Below are 12846 nucleotides of genomic sequence, written 5' to 3'. Positions count from 1 at the left end.
ATTCACCTTATTCACCACGCCCACTTTATCTCTCTTCCTTCTTCTTCTTCTTCTTCTTTGGGTTTTTACTTACTTGCTGCTCTATAACATCTACACACATGACTGTGTGGCCTCTGACAGTTCAACCGCCGTCCTTAAGTTTGCTGACGACACCGTAGTGCTAGGTCTGATCTCCGATAACGAGGAGGCTTACCTGAACCAGGTATCAGACCTGGCACTATGGTGTCAGTCCAATAACCTGTCCCTGAACATCAGCAAAACAAAAGAGATGGTGGTGGACTTCAGAAGGAAGAAGGGCAGCGGGTACACCCCACTGACCATCGGTGGGGAGCCTGTGGAGAGGGTCAGCCGTTTTAAATACCTAGGCATGTACCTCAGTGAGGACCTCACTTGGAGTCTGCACTCTGAGCATATGCTCAAGAAGTCCAGACAACGTCTATACTTCCTCCGCCGGCTGAGGAAGTTTAAGGTCGCACCATCCATCCTGAAGTCCTTCTACTCCTCAGCCGTCGAGAGTGTCCTCACTGGGTGCATCTCCGCCTGGTATGGGAGCTGCACTAAAAGGGACCAGGTAGCCCTACAAAGGGTGGTGCGCTCAGCTGAGCGTATCACCAGAGTGTCTCTGCCCACCCTGCATGACACCTATTCTAAGCGGGTGAGAGCAAGAGCTCATAAAATAATGAAGGACGCCACACATCCCAACTTTGGCCTGTTCACCATGCTGAGGTCAGGGAGACGCCTTTGTAGCCTGAAGGCAAAAACCGAAAGGCTCAAGAGAAGCTTCTTCCCCCAGGCTGTTCGCATGCTAAATGCCAGCCACTAGCAGCATTAGGACCACACAATATTTACTTTTTATTTTTTAAATATGGCACTTTATTTCCATTTTAATTAAAGACAGGACATGACGATACTGTATAGCACTTTACGATCAGCACTTTATGGCCCCTATCGTTGCATCAGCGTTGTTTCTAGGCCGAGCGCCTGGCGCTGCGCAAATCAGTGGGCGTGGACCAGCGCACTTGATATCTTCGTGTTGGCGCTACACGCAGCCTAAAGCATTACAACCACGCCTTTTAAGCGTAAAATTATGCACCGTCATGCTCATTGGATAAGTGCAATAAACGAATCGCACGCTTGCCTTTTAAGCTCCAATTCCAGTGGTCCAGCAAAACCAGACAAAAGCCAAGCGCTCTGCCCCCCCCCCCCTCCCTTCATCCAGTCTGTCTGTCTCCATATATAGGCTATTATTCCATATTATTATGCTTCTCAAACCAATCTAACTGCAGTTTAAATACTGCAAGCATGTAAATACGCTACACTATAGCAAGATCAAAGTGAAAAGAATGTTCTAAAGGCATCAGCTAGAAAAATATAGCCTATCCCTATATGATGAGATTAATAGATTGGTGAAAGTTTGTCCAGAAAGATATCGTTTTCTCCCCCCTGCTAGGATGGTAGGATATGCACATAAATATAGCCTACATTATGTAAAGTCATTGCATAAATGTGTTTTTATTGTAAAACTAAAATGTGAAGTAGAGCCAATTTATTGGAGCGGACATCACAGTAGGACATGACAGAAGCACGTTACGCTGTCACTTATCTAAATCACGTTAAATCGACAAGGGACATATATAGGCCCAGGATGACATATAGGTTTCACATAGGGTGGTGTTTTCATTTCGATGTTTTATTTGGTCCAATATTGAAATGTTCTACAATTGCAGGTTGTGTTACCATTACACATTATTTAGATTGACCTAGATCTATTTCGGCTCATTTGGTTGCTATTTAGTAGCGAAATGGAGTACCGCATTGCATGCTGGGACATTCACAGGCAGTGAACTTACAACTGCTATTTCCTATGGGACATGTGTTGTGTCTGTCTGAGCGAGGGAGTCAGAGAGAGACATCATATTGTGCCTGTCAGACTGAGGAGAGAGGGAGAGAGTGACACAGAGAAGGGTGACAGAGGATAGCCAGAGGGGAGCGCTCCGCGCAACTGGCGCACTGAATAGGCCTGGTTTTCAAAAGCGCTAAGCGCTAAATTTACGCCAGGTGGTAAGATATCATTACGCCGATATTTAAGGCTGACATTCTGGGACTGCGCCACGCCCATTCGGCCTAAAGCGCATTTGGCAGCGTAAAGCCATATTGATATCTTCCCGAGGCAGGCGCAAGGCACGTTTTTTTGCGTTTAAGGCCCGTTTTAGCGCCGAAGGCCTGTGGGAGAATAGGGCCCTATGTCTCTTATATGTTCTGTGTCTTTTATTGTTTTACTGTTTTTATTGATACCTACCTTTTCTGGCACATTGCAGAGACCAAGTCCCATTGTATTTCACTGCATGTTTTACACTGTATTTCTGTGCAAGTGACAAATAAAGTATCCTTGATCCTTGATCCTTGATCCTTATGGCGGTTGGCATCCTGAAATGTTGCATTACCGCCACCTACTGGATTGCTAAATCTACATAGTGCAAATTACAACTATGTCAACAAAAATATAAATGTCCACCCAAAATGCTCCCATTCACCATATGTTCCATACCGAAACCCAAACCAATCGTCTAGGATGGCCCAAACGCTTCTTGCAGCATTTCAGTCAGTTCTTCTCCAGAAATGTCCCCAATATTTAAAACCTTCCTTGCAGCATCCACCACCATCTTTATTCTCTCTGATTTGCTTTCTATTTCCAAAGCACAGTTTATCACCATTGCCATAAAAGCCAAAAAGGCTCTCTTGTCCACACACAAAATATTTCCATGTCCACCACTCTTCTCCTGTTCCGGTTCCTTTTGTACTCCCACGATTTCATGTTTCCTCTCCATGCTTTTAACTGCCTCAGCATATGATATTCCCTTCTTTTCTCTGATTTTATTCACTTTAACTTCTTTTATCGATTTTGGGCACTGTGCTGACCCTGCATGATGTGTCCCCTCACAATGCAGGCATTTCACCTGCTCTTCTCACTCCTCCATTTCACAATCCTTTTTCCCACAACGACCACATCTACTATTCCCTCTACACACTGCAGCTACATGTCCATATTGTTGACAACAAAAGCACCTTAGCGGCGCCCTCTCAAAGGGCCTCACCCTGTAACTCACAGAATCTAGAAACACTCTCAGGAAGTTCTGCTTTAAAACTCAAACACACACCGACATACTGTCCTCCTTCTTTCCGTCTCTAAACCTTGTCAACCTTCGTGACTCGACCACACCTTCCACCTCCACAAATGTCTCCATATCAACCTCAAGTGGAACACCACTTACCACTCCCCCTTTTACTGGATCTCTTCCAAGTGGGAAGCACTCCACCTTACACAGATTATACTTTCTTATTTCAATAACTTTCAATCAGTGATCCTTCGACACACAATCAATTATTACCATTCCACTCCGGGTCACCCTCACAGAGTTAACAGCTCCCACTCTCCTTTTTAAGAACCTTCCCAAATCGTGAGGATTACTGAAAACGCCATTATCCTTAGCCACCGCTTTCATTCCTACAGCAAAAGGACCCTATCTATCTTTCCTCACTTTCTTCACTGACTGACTTATGTCACTTGAAACACTCGACAGACTTTTGCGTTTATTCTCTATTCCCCTTTTATCCTGATCATTTTCAATTTTGCTCTCGCTCTCACTCTCCGACACCATTTCCGCCATCATCCACCTTTTCTCTCTTCCTTCTTCTTCTTCTTCTTCTTCTTCTTCTTCTTCTTCTTCTTCTTCTTCTTCTTCTTCTTCTTCTTCTTCTTCTATTGTTTTATGGTGGTTGGCAAACAGCTCTTTGTGCATTACCGCCACGTACTGGAGTTTGATGTCTTCTTCATAAGCCGTTTTCCCACATGCGTACCGGAAAAAAAGTGGAATCTATTTACAGTGTTCATCATGTATCCACCCATAGTGCTCCCATTCACAATAAATATGTCCATTCTACGGCTCAGTCGGCGGGAACTCATCCCTCAGCGCCTTCTCGATCTCCTCTCCGGAAATGTCAACAACATTCAAGAACCTTCTAGCTGCATCCATCATCATCTTAATCTTTTCCTTTTTTCCTTTGACCTGTTCCGCACAATTAATTACCATGGCCATGAATGTCAAAAATCCTTTCTTGTCCACACAAATGTTTCGTTCAATTCCACCAGTTCCACTCTTCTGCTCCGATTCATTTTGCTCTACCACTTTTTCCTTTCTCTCAATCTCCCTGCACTTAACAGCCTCAGCATATAGACGGTTTTAACTTGACAACAAAAACATTCTAAATTGAACCCCCGCTCACTTCCTGTTGCAGTGTTTGCTATGGACATAAAAGCAAAAAAAACATTCAAGTGCAGGACTGACCATTCCGTGAAAACCGTCTATACAGCTGAGCAGTGAAAACAAAAGTAACGGTGTCGAGTGAATATTTCTGCAGTTTACCGAATGCTGAGAAAAAGGAAGTGCTGTGGGGTTGCGCTCTGGTGAAAACCGTCTATATCTGATCCTTCTCACTTCAATCTCCTTAACTCTACGAGGACGCTGAGCTGATCCTGTGTTGTGACTCCCCTCACAGTGCAGACATTTTGCCTCATCTTTACATTTCTCCCTCCTGCACTCGTTTCCACCACACCGTCCACATCTCGAACGATTTTCAGACGGCAGCCCGTCTTTATTGTCACACAACACACTACAACACATGCACGGAGGGCCACAACACACACATGCTGACGGTGGCCGATGAAATTTGTCCTCTGCATTTAACCCATCCAGGCATGTCCTTTCCTCCGGGGGGCAGGCCAGGAGCAGTGGTCGCTTTCTCGTACAGCGCCCGGGGACCGACTTCGGATGTTGTCGTCACTGGTCGGATGACGATGACGATCTGATCTTCTGCATGTTTTTAATGGGGGGGGGGTTATATACGGAGGAACCCCCCTGGGGGAGCACGGGGAGAACATGCAAACTCCACACAGACAGAAAGGCCCTTACGACGAGATACCCCACCTGGGCAGTAGGCACTGAAGATATGGGGGGGAACACAACCACAGCGCCCACAGTGTCCCAGGCGAGAATCGAACTCAGGACCTTCTGACTGCGAGGTGACAGCTCTACCACTGAGCCACCGTGCCCCTCCTTTGTCCTCTGCACACTGCAGCAACATGACCGTCCTCCTGACAAGAACAACACCTGAGAGGAGCCCTCTCATACTCCCTCACCCTATAGCTGACACAATCCAAAAATACTCTATCCGGGATTTCTCCTTCAAAACTCAAACACACCGAGGTACTCTCCTCGCTTACACCATCTCTAAATCGACTCAATCTCTTTGCCTCTAATACACCTTCCACTTCTTCAAATGATTCACAGTGAACACATACTGGCACTCCACTGATCACTCCTTTCTTCATTGTCACTGGACCCTTTTTCCAAGTCGGAAACACATCACATGACAAGATTTGAACATACATAAATCTAGAACTTCCACCTCCTGCTTCTTCGACACACAATCAATAATAACAATCCCACCTCTCGTTATCTTGACAGACTTCACTGCTCCAAAATTTTCTTGCACAAATTTTCCCACCTCATGTGGATTACTAAACACTCCATCAATTTCTGAACACGCTTTCATTCCAACCAACCAAGGCCCCGACCCGTCTTTTTTCACTTTCTTAATATTCTGAGAAGACCCGCTCGAGACACTCGAAACACTCTTTCTCTTGTTCTCCAGACACCTCGAATCTTCATTGTTTGATTCTCCCTCCAAATCACTCTCAGACGCCATTTCCTTCATTGTGCTCCTCAGACGGCGTTCCATTTTCTCTCTTCCGCGTTACGCAATTGTATTTGTTCTTCCGGTTCAACGCTAGTTGGCGGCCAATTTCAAAACAAAACGTCACTATAATAATGAATGAAGTTTGGCAACATTCAGAATTAAGCTACACTGCGGCCAACTTCAGTTACATGTTCATAGCGTTACTGCTGCGAGGAGCCGATGGCTGTACCCGGTCGGCATTTAACGTTAGTTACAAAAGCACGTATACAGTGTTTTCTCACTGCCAGTAGCCTAACTACAGTAGGGTTTGACAGATACTATCAAACTATCCGACCGGTGTCAGCACAGCCAGTGCTCCCGGTCCTCGCTGCTCGTTAAATATTTCCAAATAGGCGTTATTCTGATAAACTGGTCAGATATATGTTACGTTCTCACCCGAAAAATATTAAAACTTTAAAACAGTTTGTTGTTTTTTGCTTGAAAACAGCTTTTTGGCAAGTCTAAAAATGACTACGGTAGGCGTACTCTACTTCCGTGTCTAAAACCGGAAAGATGATTACAAAATGACGTCATAGAAGCGTCCTTGTATGGGCAAAGAATGAATCTATTCTAGTGTAGTCTCCATGACACATAGAGGAAGTGAGATTTATGTGTAACCAGACTTCTTTCACTTCTACTTTGCCTCAGACTGACGTAGTCAGACTGAAGACTATTTATGACATTAAGAGACAGAAGTTGACAGAAGGTGATGAACTCATTCACTTGTGAATCCTTGATTTGAAGGGCTGCACCATGATGAAGCTGACAGTTCTTCTGGCTCCTCTGCTTTTCCTCTCTACATTATTAGGTAAGAATATTTTAGTACAGTATTGTATTTGGGAATTTGATATTTACAAAATCATATTTACCACAAATCACAAATATTCAGAGCAGGTATTTACTACTAGGTGGATCGAGCCTCTAATTAATTTTGGGTAACGTTTTAGAATACAGCCAGCAAATAACCATGTAACTACAGGGTAACAAGACTGTAGTTATAGTATAACTACGGGGTAACAAGACTGTACTTATAGTATAACTACGGGGTAACAAGACTGTACTTATAGTATAACTACAGGGTAACAAGAATGTACTTATAGTATAACTACAACACTGTACTTTCCGTCTCTACTTTCTGAGAAGGCTGAGGTCCTTCAACGTCTGCCCGACCATGCTGAGGATGTTCTATGAGTCGGTAGTGGCTAGTGCCTTCCTCTATGCTATTGTGTGCTGGGGCAGCAGGCTGAAGGCAGCGGATGCCAACAGACTCAACAAATTGATCCGTAAGGCCAGGGACATTGTGGGGCTGGACCTGGGCTCTCTGACTGCGGTGTCAGAGAAGAGAACATTATCCAGGCTACGCTCCATCATGAGCAATGACTCGCACCCACTCCACGGCGTGCTAGTCAAACACAGGAGTACATTCAGTGAGAGACTGATTCCACCTAGGTGCAACACGGAGAGGCACAGGAAATCATTCCTGCCTGTGGCCATTGGTCTATTTAATGCCTCTCTTAAAAGAGCACCTAGGAGACGCTCAGTCTCCCTGAGACTGAGCCAGCCGATAGGTTAACTGAAAAAAAAAACCTGGCTGAGCCACGTGTAATGTATAGGGCAAGCCGAATAATATAAGTTCAGTGTGCAATAAAGACAATTGGCACGTAAGGTATTACTTACTCTTCGTATTTGCTTACTTGGACGTAGACGTACTCCACTATTTTGCTCCTATCGCATTTAATACTGTTTACCCAATGCTATGTTGTGTTCTTTCTTCTTCTTATTCTGCTTATTTTATTTTATTATCGCATTACTACTGTGTATTTTATTTTATGCTATGCTATGTGTGTTATGTGAGCGAGCTACTGTAACTTGTCCCAATTTCCCCCCGGGGATCATTAAAGTCTTTCTGATTCTGATTCTGATTCTGATTACTTATAGTGTAACTACAGGGGCGCGGGCTGTATTCCAAAGCAGAGGACCAATTCTGCACTTACAGGCCAAGTACAGGGTACCACACCATAGTATGTAAGTGTGGGCAAATTGACACAGCTTCAGAATACAGCCCGCGACCCCATAGTTACCCTGTCAGTACAGGTGTGGTACCCCTTAATAGACTACTTGCACAACTCCACTACTTCCTGAAATGAGTAGGGCATCTTGGTTTCCTGTCCTACACTATTGGATGAACTGATTAATGTCAGGTGTGCCTGACTGCTGCAGTCACAACAACAGTGATCAGTAATCTCGCACTTTTATCCTGTGCACTTTAGTTTTTTTGTATGTTTTTATGTCATGACATGAGGACTGACTACGGATGCAACTGAACTAAATCCGACATATTTACTGTTCTCATATAGATTACTCTGTATAGGTAACTGTTCATTAATGTCTACTTTCCTGACCAAATAAACAAATAAAGTCAAGTAAAGTGTGTGTGTGTGTGTGTGTGTGTGTGTGTGTGTGTGTGTGTGTGTGTGTGTGTGTGTGTGTGTGTGTGTGTGTGTGTGTGTGTGTGTGTACCATCAAAATATATAGGCTATTAGTCTATATATATATATATATATATATATAGATAGATAGATAGATAGATATATATAAAAAATTATATATATATATATATTTGTTGTTGTTTTTTATCCAACCACAGGTGTGCATCCTGTGAGAGCCAGGGCCCTGGAACCAGTGTCTGTCAAGGAGGGTGACATGGTGATGCTGTGGTGCCCTCTCCCTATTGGTCAGCTGAACTGGACACATCACACTGCCCAGGGGGAGAGTAATCTAATGCTGCCATCTGCTGGTGACAGAGAGTCACCTGTGTTGACCCATAAGAGGAGCCTCGTCATTCTCAATGTTTCCCTGAGTGATGAGGGGAATTATTCCTGCTCGCTGGCTGGGTAATACTTTCAGTCACATCTACACTGAGCAAATTCATATACAAATACAAATAAATAACAGCCTTCTTTATTAGAACTCAACCACATTTTCACTAAGTAGCTGATGTTGTTGCATCTCATAATAGCCTGCGATTTTAACAACACATCTTCCCAAACATTTTCCACTGCCGAGGTTTCCAGACCACTTTGAGTTTGACATTAATAGCAGGATACGTGCAGGCACACTTTCCTTATTTTTCTTATTGCTATTATAATGACTTAGGAATGGGATTTATGCAGTTGTTGTCTAGCTATCTCTTGGACACAAAGGTTTACCGTATATGACATCATGTATTTTCTCATGTTAAAAAATCCTATTTCTGGCAGGGCTTATACATGTATACGCAAACCAACCTTTTAGGTGTGTTGTCAACTTTGTCTTGTGCTGTCAAGACTGGTTTAATGACAACACCGTTACTGTTAAGATGCTCAGTGAAACCCAACTCCTTATAATGGTGACTTTAGCTGAGGTTGATCTTATATTACACAATCACTCTGTGGTGGTAACAAGGCAGTTATTTTATTTTCAGTAGAAGTGGATTTATTGTTCACCTCAGCTAAATGCCCAAAATGTGAATGGAAAAGTGAAAGTGAAATCTTCCTAATGATCTTGTCTTGGATTGTTCTGACAGGAATGCCAGAAGACCTTGGTTTCAGTTGACAGTTGACCCAGCACTGTCACAGTCCAGACATAATCCAGAGATGAACCGGTACTCTAAAGAGTGTTTTCATGGAGAGTCTTGTAAATTAAAATGTCCTGATGATTTACAAATCCCACAACTTGCCATCAACAGCACCGTATGGCACAAGGTATTGTTTTTAATCCATCATTATAGAAAAATGAGGGTGGTTCAAATCAAGAAACCGTTTTCGCTTAGTTACCTCACAGTATTTAGGACACTTCAAATACTCTAATGAATTTGTGTCTGCAGTTACATATTGGTCTCCAAAGCAAAGTTGCTGCATCCACTCTGCCAAATTGTTTATTCTCATTTAGTAAAGAGATTATTGTGCAAACTGTGACTTTTAGTATTTAATACTCTGATATTTAATATTCTAATAATACTCTCATACTTTCAGGATGATGGGTCACCACCAGCTTCATTTGTAGATGGTTACTTCAGCAATGTGGATGAGAAGGACAGGGGTGTGTACACCTGTACTACGTCTTACCTGTATTACGATCGACTATATAACAAGACCCGCACAACTGAACTGAAGGTGGATCCTAACAGTAAGAAATATAATCCTTTTGGAAATGTTCCATTTTCATAGAAATTCCTCCACCATAATATAAAGCAGTAATGTGTTTTCTCTTTGGGTTTCACAGAAAACGTAGGAAAACTTCCAGAGATCATTTCACCACGTGCAGAGAAAGTATTTCATGTAGATTTAGGTGAGCTTCAGTTTCTTATGTGGCTACACGGCTCTGACTTTCAAAGTTCCTGCTTATAAAAGTTTGTAACCTCTGTTTTTTCTAGGCTCAGCAGTAGTGATTGATTGTACAGCTGTTGTGTACTCAGACTGGGACGATGTGTTCTGGTTAAATGGAAAGTCATTTGTGGAAACGAACGAGAGCTTTCCAGTATACTACAAGTACAACACTACAGGGTAAGCACATGGTAAAGCACATGCACAAACACACTAAACACACACACACACACACACACACACACACACACACACACACACACACACACACACACACACACACACACACACACACACACACACACATAAATAATACCTAACAGTCCTCTTCTCTTCTCTTCAGAGGGAAAGATGGTGAAGAGAGAAAGATCACAGCATCTCTCGTCATCAGAAAAGTGTCAGAGGAAGACCTGACAAACCGTTACATCTGTAAACTGGATTCCACCGGCCCATCTTCCAATGTCACCATCTCCCTGGTCCAAAGAGGTAAGATAGATAGATAGATAGATAGATAGATAGATAGATAGATAGATAGATAGATAGATAGATATAAATAACTTATACCATACCATAGCTATGCCTATTGTGTTCTTATAGCCTATACCGTAACTACCAGCTATTCTGTTGTTCATCTTGTTATAGTTAATTAAAGCAATGCAACTGTGAAAAAAAAATCCAGAATGCTCTGAAGTTGATTTCTTCATTAAAGCCTGGAAAAACCATAGCATCAAATTTAAAAATCAAAATCTTTATGGAGGAGTCTCTTGAGACGATCACCCCCTCTTGTGGCCAGTTTGATGTGCTCTGCTCTGAGGAGGGTCTCATTGCTTCAATGCGATTCACTGTCAAGTCTGGCCATAGCCTTGTTTGTTTTAATGGCATGTTTATGTTCACTGATGCAGTCTATGATGGTGGTGTTGCAGTTGTTGTCACTGTTGTCAAAAAGGCCCAACAGCGACTACACGGACTCAGGCGCCTGAAGAAATTTGGGCGAAGGCCAGAAATCCTTAGGGACTTCTACAGAGGCACCATTGAAAGCCTGCTGACTGGCTGCTTCACCACCTGGTACGGGAACTGTACCACCATGGACCGCAGGGTGCTACGAAGAGTGAGATGCGCGGCCCAGCACGTAACAGGATGTGAGCTGCCAGAACTGCAGGAACTGTACAACCAGTGGTGCCTCAGGAGGTCCCTGAAGACACAAACCATCCCCACAACAGCCTGTTCTCCCTGTTACCCTCAGGGAGAAGATACAGGGTCCCAAAAGCACGCACAAATCGCTTGAGGGACAGTTTCTTCCCGCAGGCCACAAGACTCCTTAACATACACAAATAGTGTAGTAGCTGTACTGTACCGTACTGTAGCTGCTACCATTACGTATGTCTAATGTTTAATTGTATATTTAATAAGGAATATGCTATTTGCACCTGTATGTCAAATACGTCGAATTTAAAATGTTTAAGCACATCTAAAGTACGCACATGACATGTGCACCTATGTGCAGTGAATATGCCACTGTCTCTGACTTGTCTTATCACTCTACTGCCTTATTGCTTGTTGTGTCTCTTGTTGTTTTTGCACTCATATGCCCTGTTATATTTGTACTATGTTGTAAACGGAGTCCACAACACAAGAATTTCACACGTGATACTTGTACCACGGAGTGACAATAAAAACCTTGAATCTTGAATCTTGAATCTTGGTTGGTTTTGAGGTCTGTGAAAGTTTGGGTGTCCTGCCAGCATAGCTCATTCGTGGGAGTTTTTTCACTGCGGCGGCAGGGCAGTATTTACAGTGACACACAGGGAGGAGGGAGCGGAAGCCGCTCTGATTGACATGGTCAGAGCCAATGACAGAGCTTGTAATAAGGCGGGAGCGGACATCCGGCTGCCACCAAAACAGTCGCTCCAATGGGAGAGCAGAGTAGAGCAGGGGAGGGTTTAGCCATGTTATGGAGACCTGCGGCACCAGACTGGCCAGCGAGACTATCTTGCACTCTACTAGATTGAATGATTGTTTTTAGGCTATTTAATATCTATATAATGTTGAATATAGCTCTGTTTCTCCATTGTATCCCTACAGCTCACCCTCTCTTCCCCACCTGGGTTCTCTGCATTGTGGTCTCCATACTGGTGATGGTCATGATAACATTATCAATTATTTGTGTGAAGTTGAAAATTGACAATGTTGTGTTCCTGCGAGACACTCTTGGTTGCTACAGCAGCACCTAATTTGCCCTCAAATGAATTGGTCTGCCTCCTCAGAGGAGCCAGCATGTTTATATAGCAGCAACATTGAGATAGCATCACTGTGATATATAATGCTGAGCTTCAGACAGGGTGACAGCAGTGACAGAAAATGTTATTTTCGCCCCCTTTAGATCCGAAGAGCTATGGCACCTTGATGTCCTATAAGAGTGACACTGAAACAGGACACTGAAACAGGACTAAATGAAGAGGACAGAATATTAACTACTGTACACCGTTTGGACTGTAAATCATATGTATATATTGGACTGCACTTGCAATTTTGTGATTTTGTCTTTTAGATAATCTTCTTTTTACCTTCTGAATATTGATATGACCGCTCCGCTGCGTACTTACACTAAATAATAATAATAATAATAAATAAAATCCTCCCAATGAGGATGTTACTCATCAATTGTTCCATTTGAATCCATTTGAGA

General features: G+C 43.2%; 1 protein-coding gene across 2 annotated transcripts; it reads left to right on the top strand.

The window, feature by feature from the left end:
• Positions 1–8575: 8575 nt before the first annotated feature.
• Positions 8576–11472, top strand: LOC310791420 (interleukin-1 receptor accessory protein-like). Of its 2 annotated transcripts, none has more exons than XM_083653115.1 (7): positions 8576–8690; positions 9362–9539; positions 9810–9963; positions 10060–10125; positions 10211–10340; positions 10504–10646; positions 11084–11472. In XM_083653115.1, the coding sequence occupies exons 1-7, from the start codon at positions 8578–8580 to the stop codon at positions 11443–11445; spliced, it is 1146 nt and encodes a 381-aa protein (XP_083509241.1). In that variant the 5' UTR covers positions 8576–8577; the 3' UTR covers positions 11446–11472. The 2 variants fall into 2 exon arrangements, with proteins under 2 accessions (XP_083509241.1, XP_083509240.1); XM_083653114.1 differs by having other exon boundaries at positions 11063–11472.
• The last annotated feature ends 1374 nt before the right edge of the window (positions 11473–12846 follow it).

The sequence above is a fragment of the Poromitra crassiceps genome, assembly GCF_964638095.1.
Source record: "Poromitra crassiceps genome assembly, chromosome: 16".
In the NCBI taxonomy this organism is placed as follows: Eukaryota; Metazoa; Chordata; class Actinopteri; order Beryciformes; family Melamphaidae; genus Poromitra; species Poromitra crassiceps.
This window is presented reverse-complemented; position numbering and strand designations above follow the sequence as displayed.

Bases quoted from the DNA above. Each gene is read 5' to 3' on its own strand.
- LOC310791420 (XM_083653114.1), top strand. From the start codon at position 8,578: ATGCTGCCATCTGCTGGTGACAGAGAGTCACCTGTGTTGACCCATAAG. The intron at 9,964-10,059 runs GTAAGAAATATA...TGGGTTTCACAG, and splicing joins ACTGAAGGTGGATCCTAACA to AAAACGTAGGAAAACTTCCA. The intron at 10,341-10,503 runs GTAAGCACATGG...TCTTCTCTTCAG, and splicing joins TACAAGTACAACACTACAGG to AGGGAAAGATGGTGAAGAGA.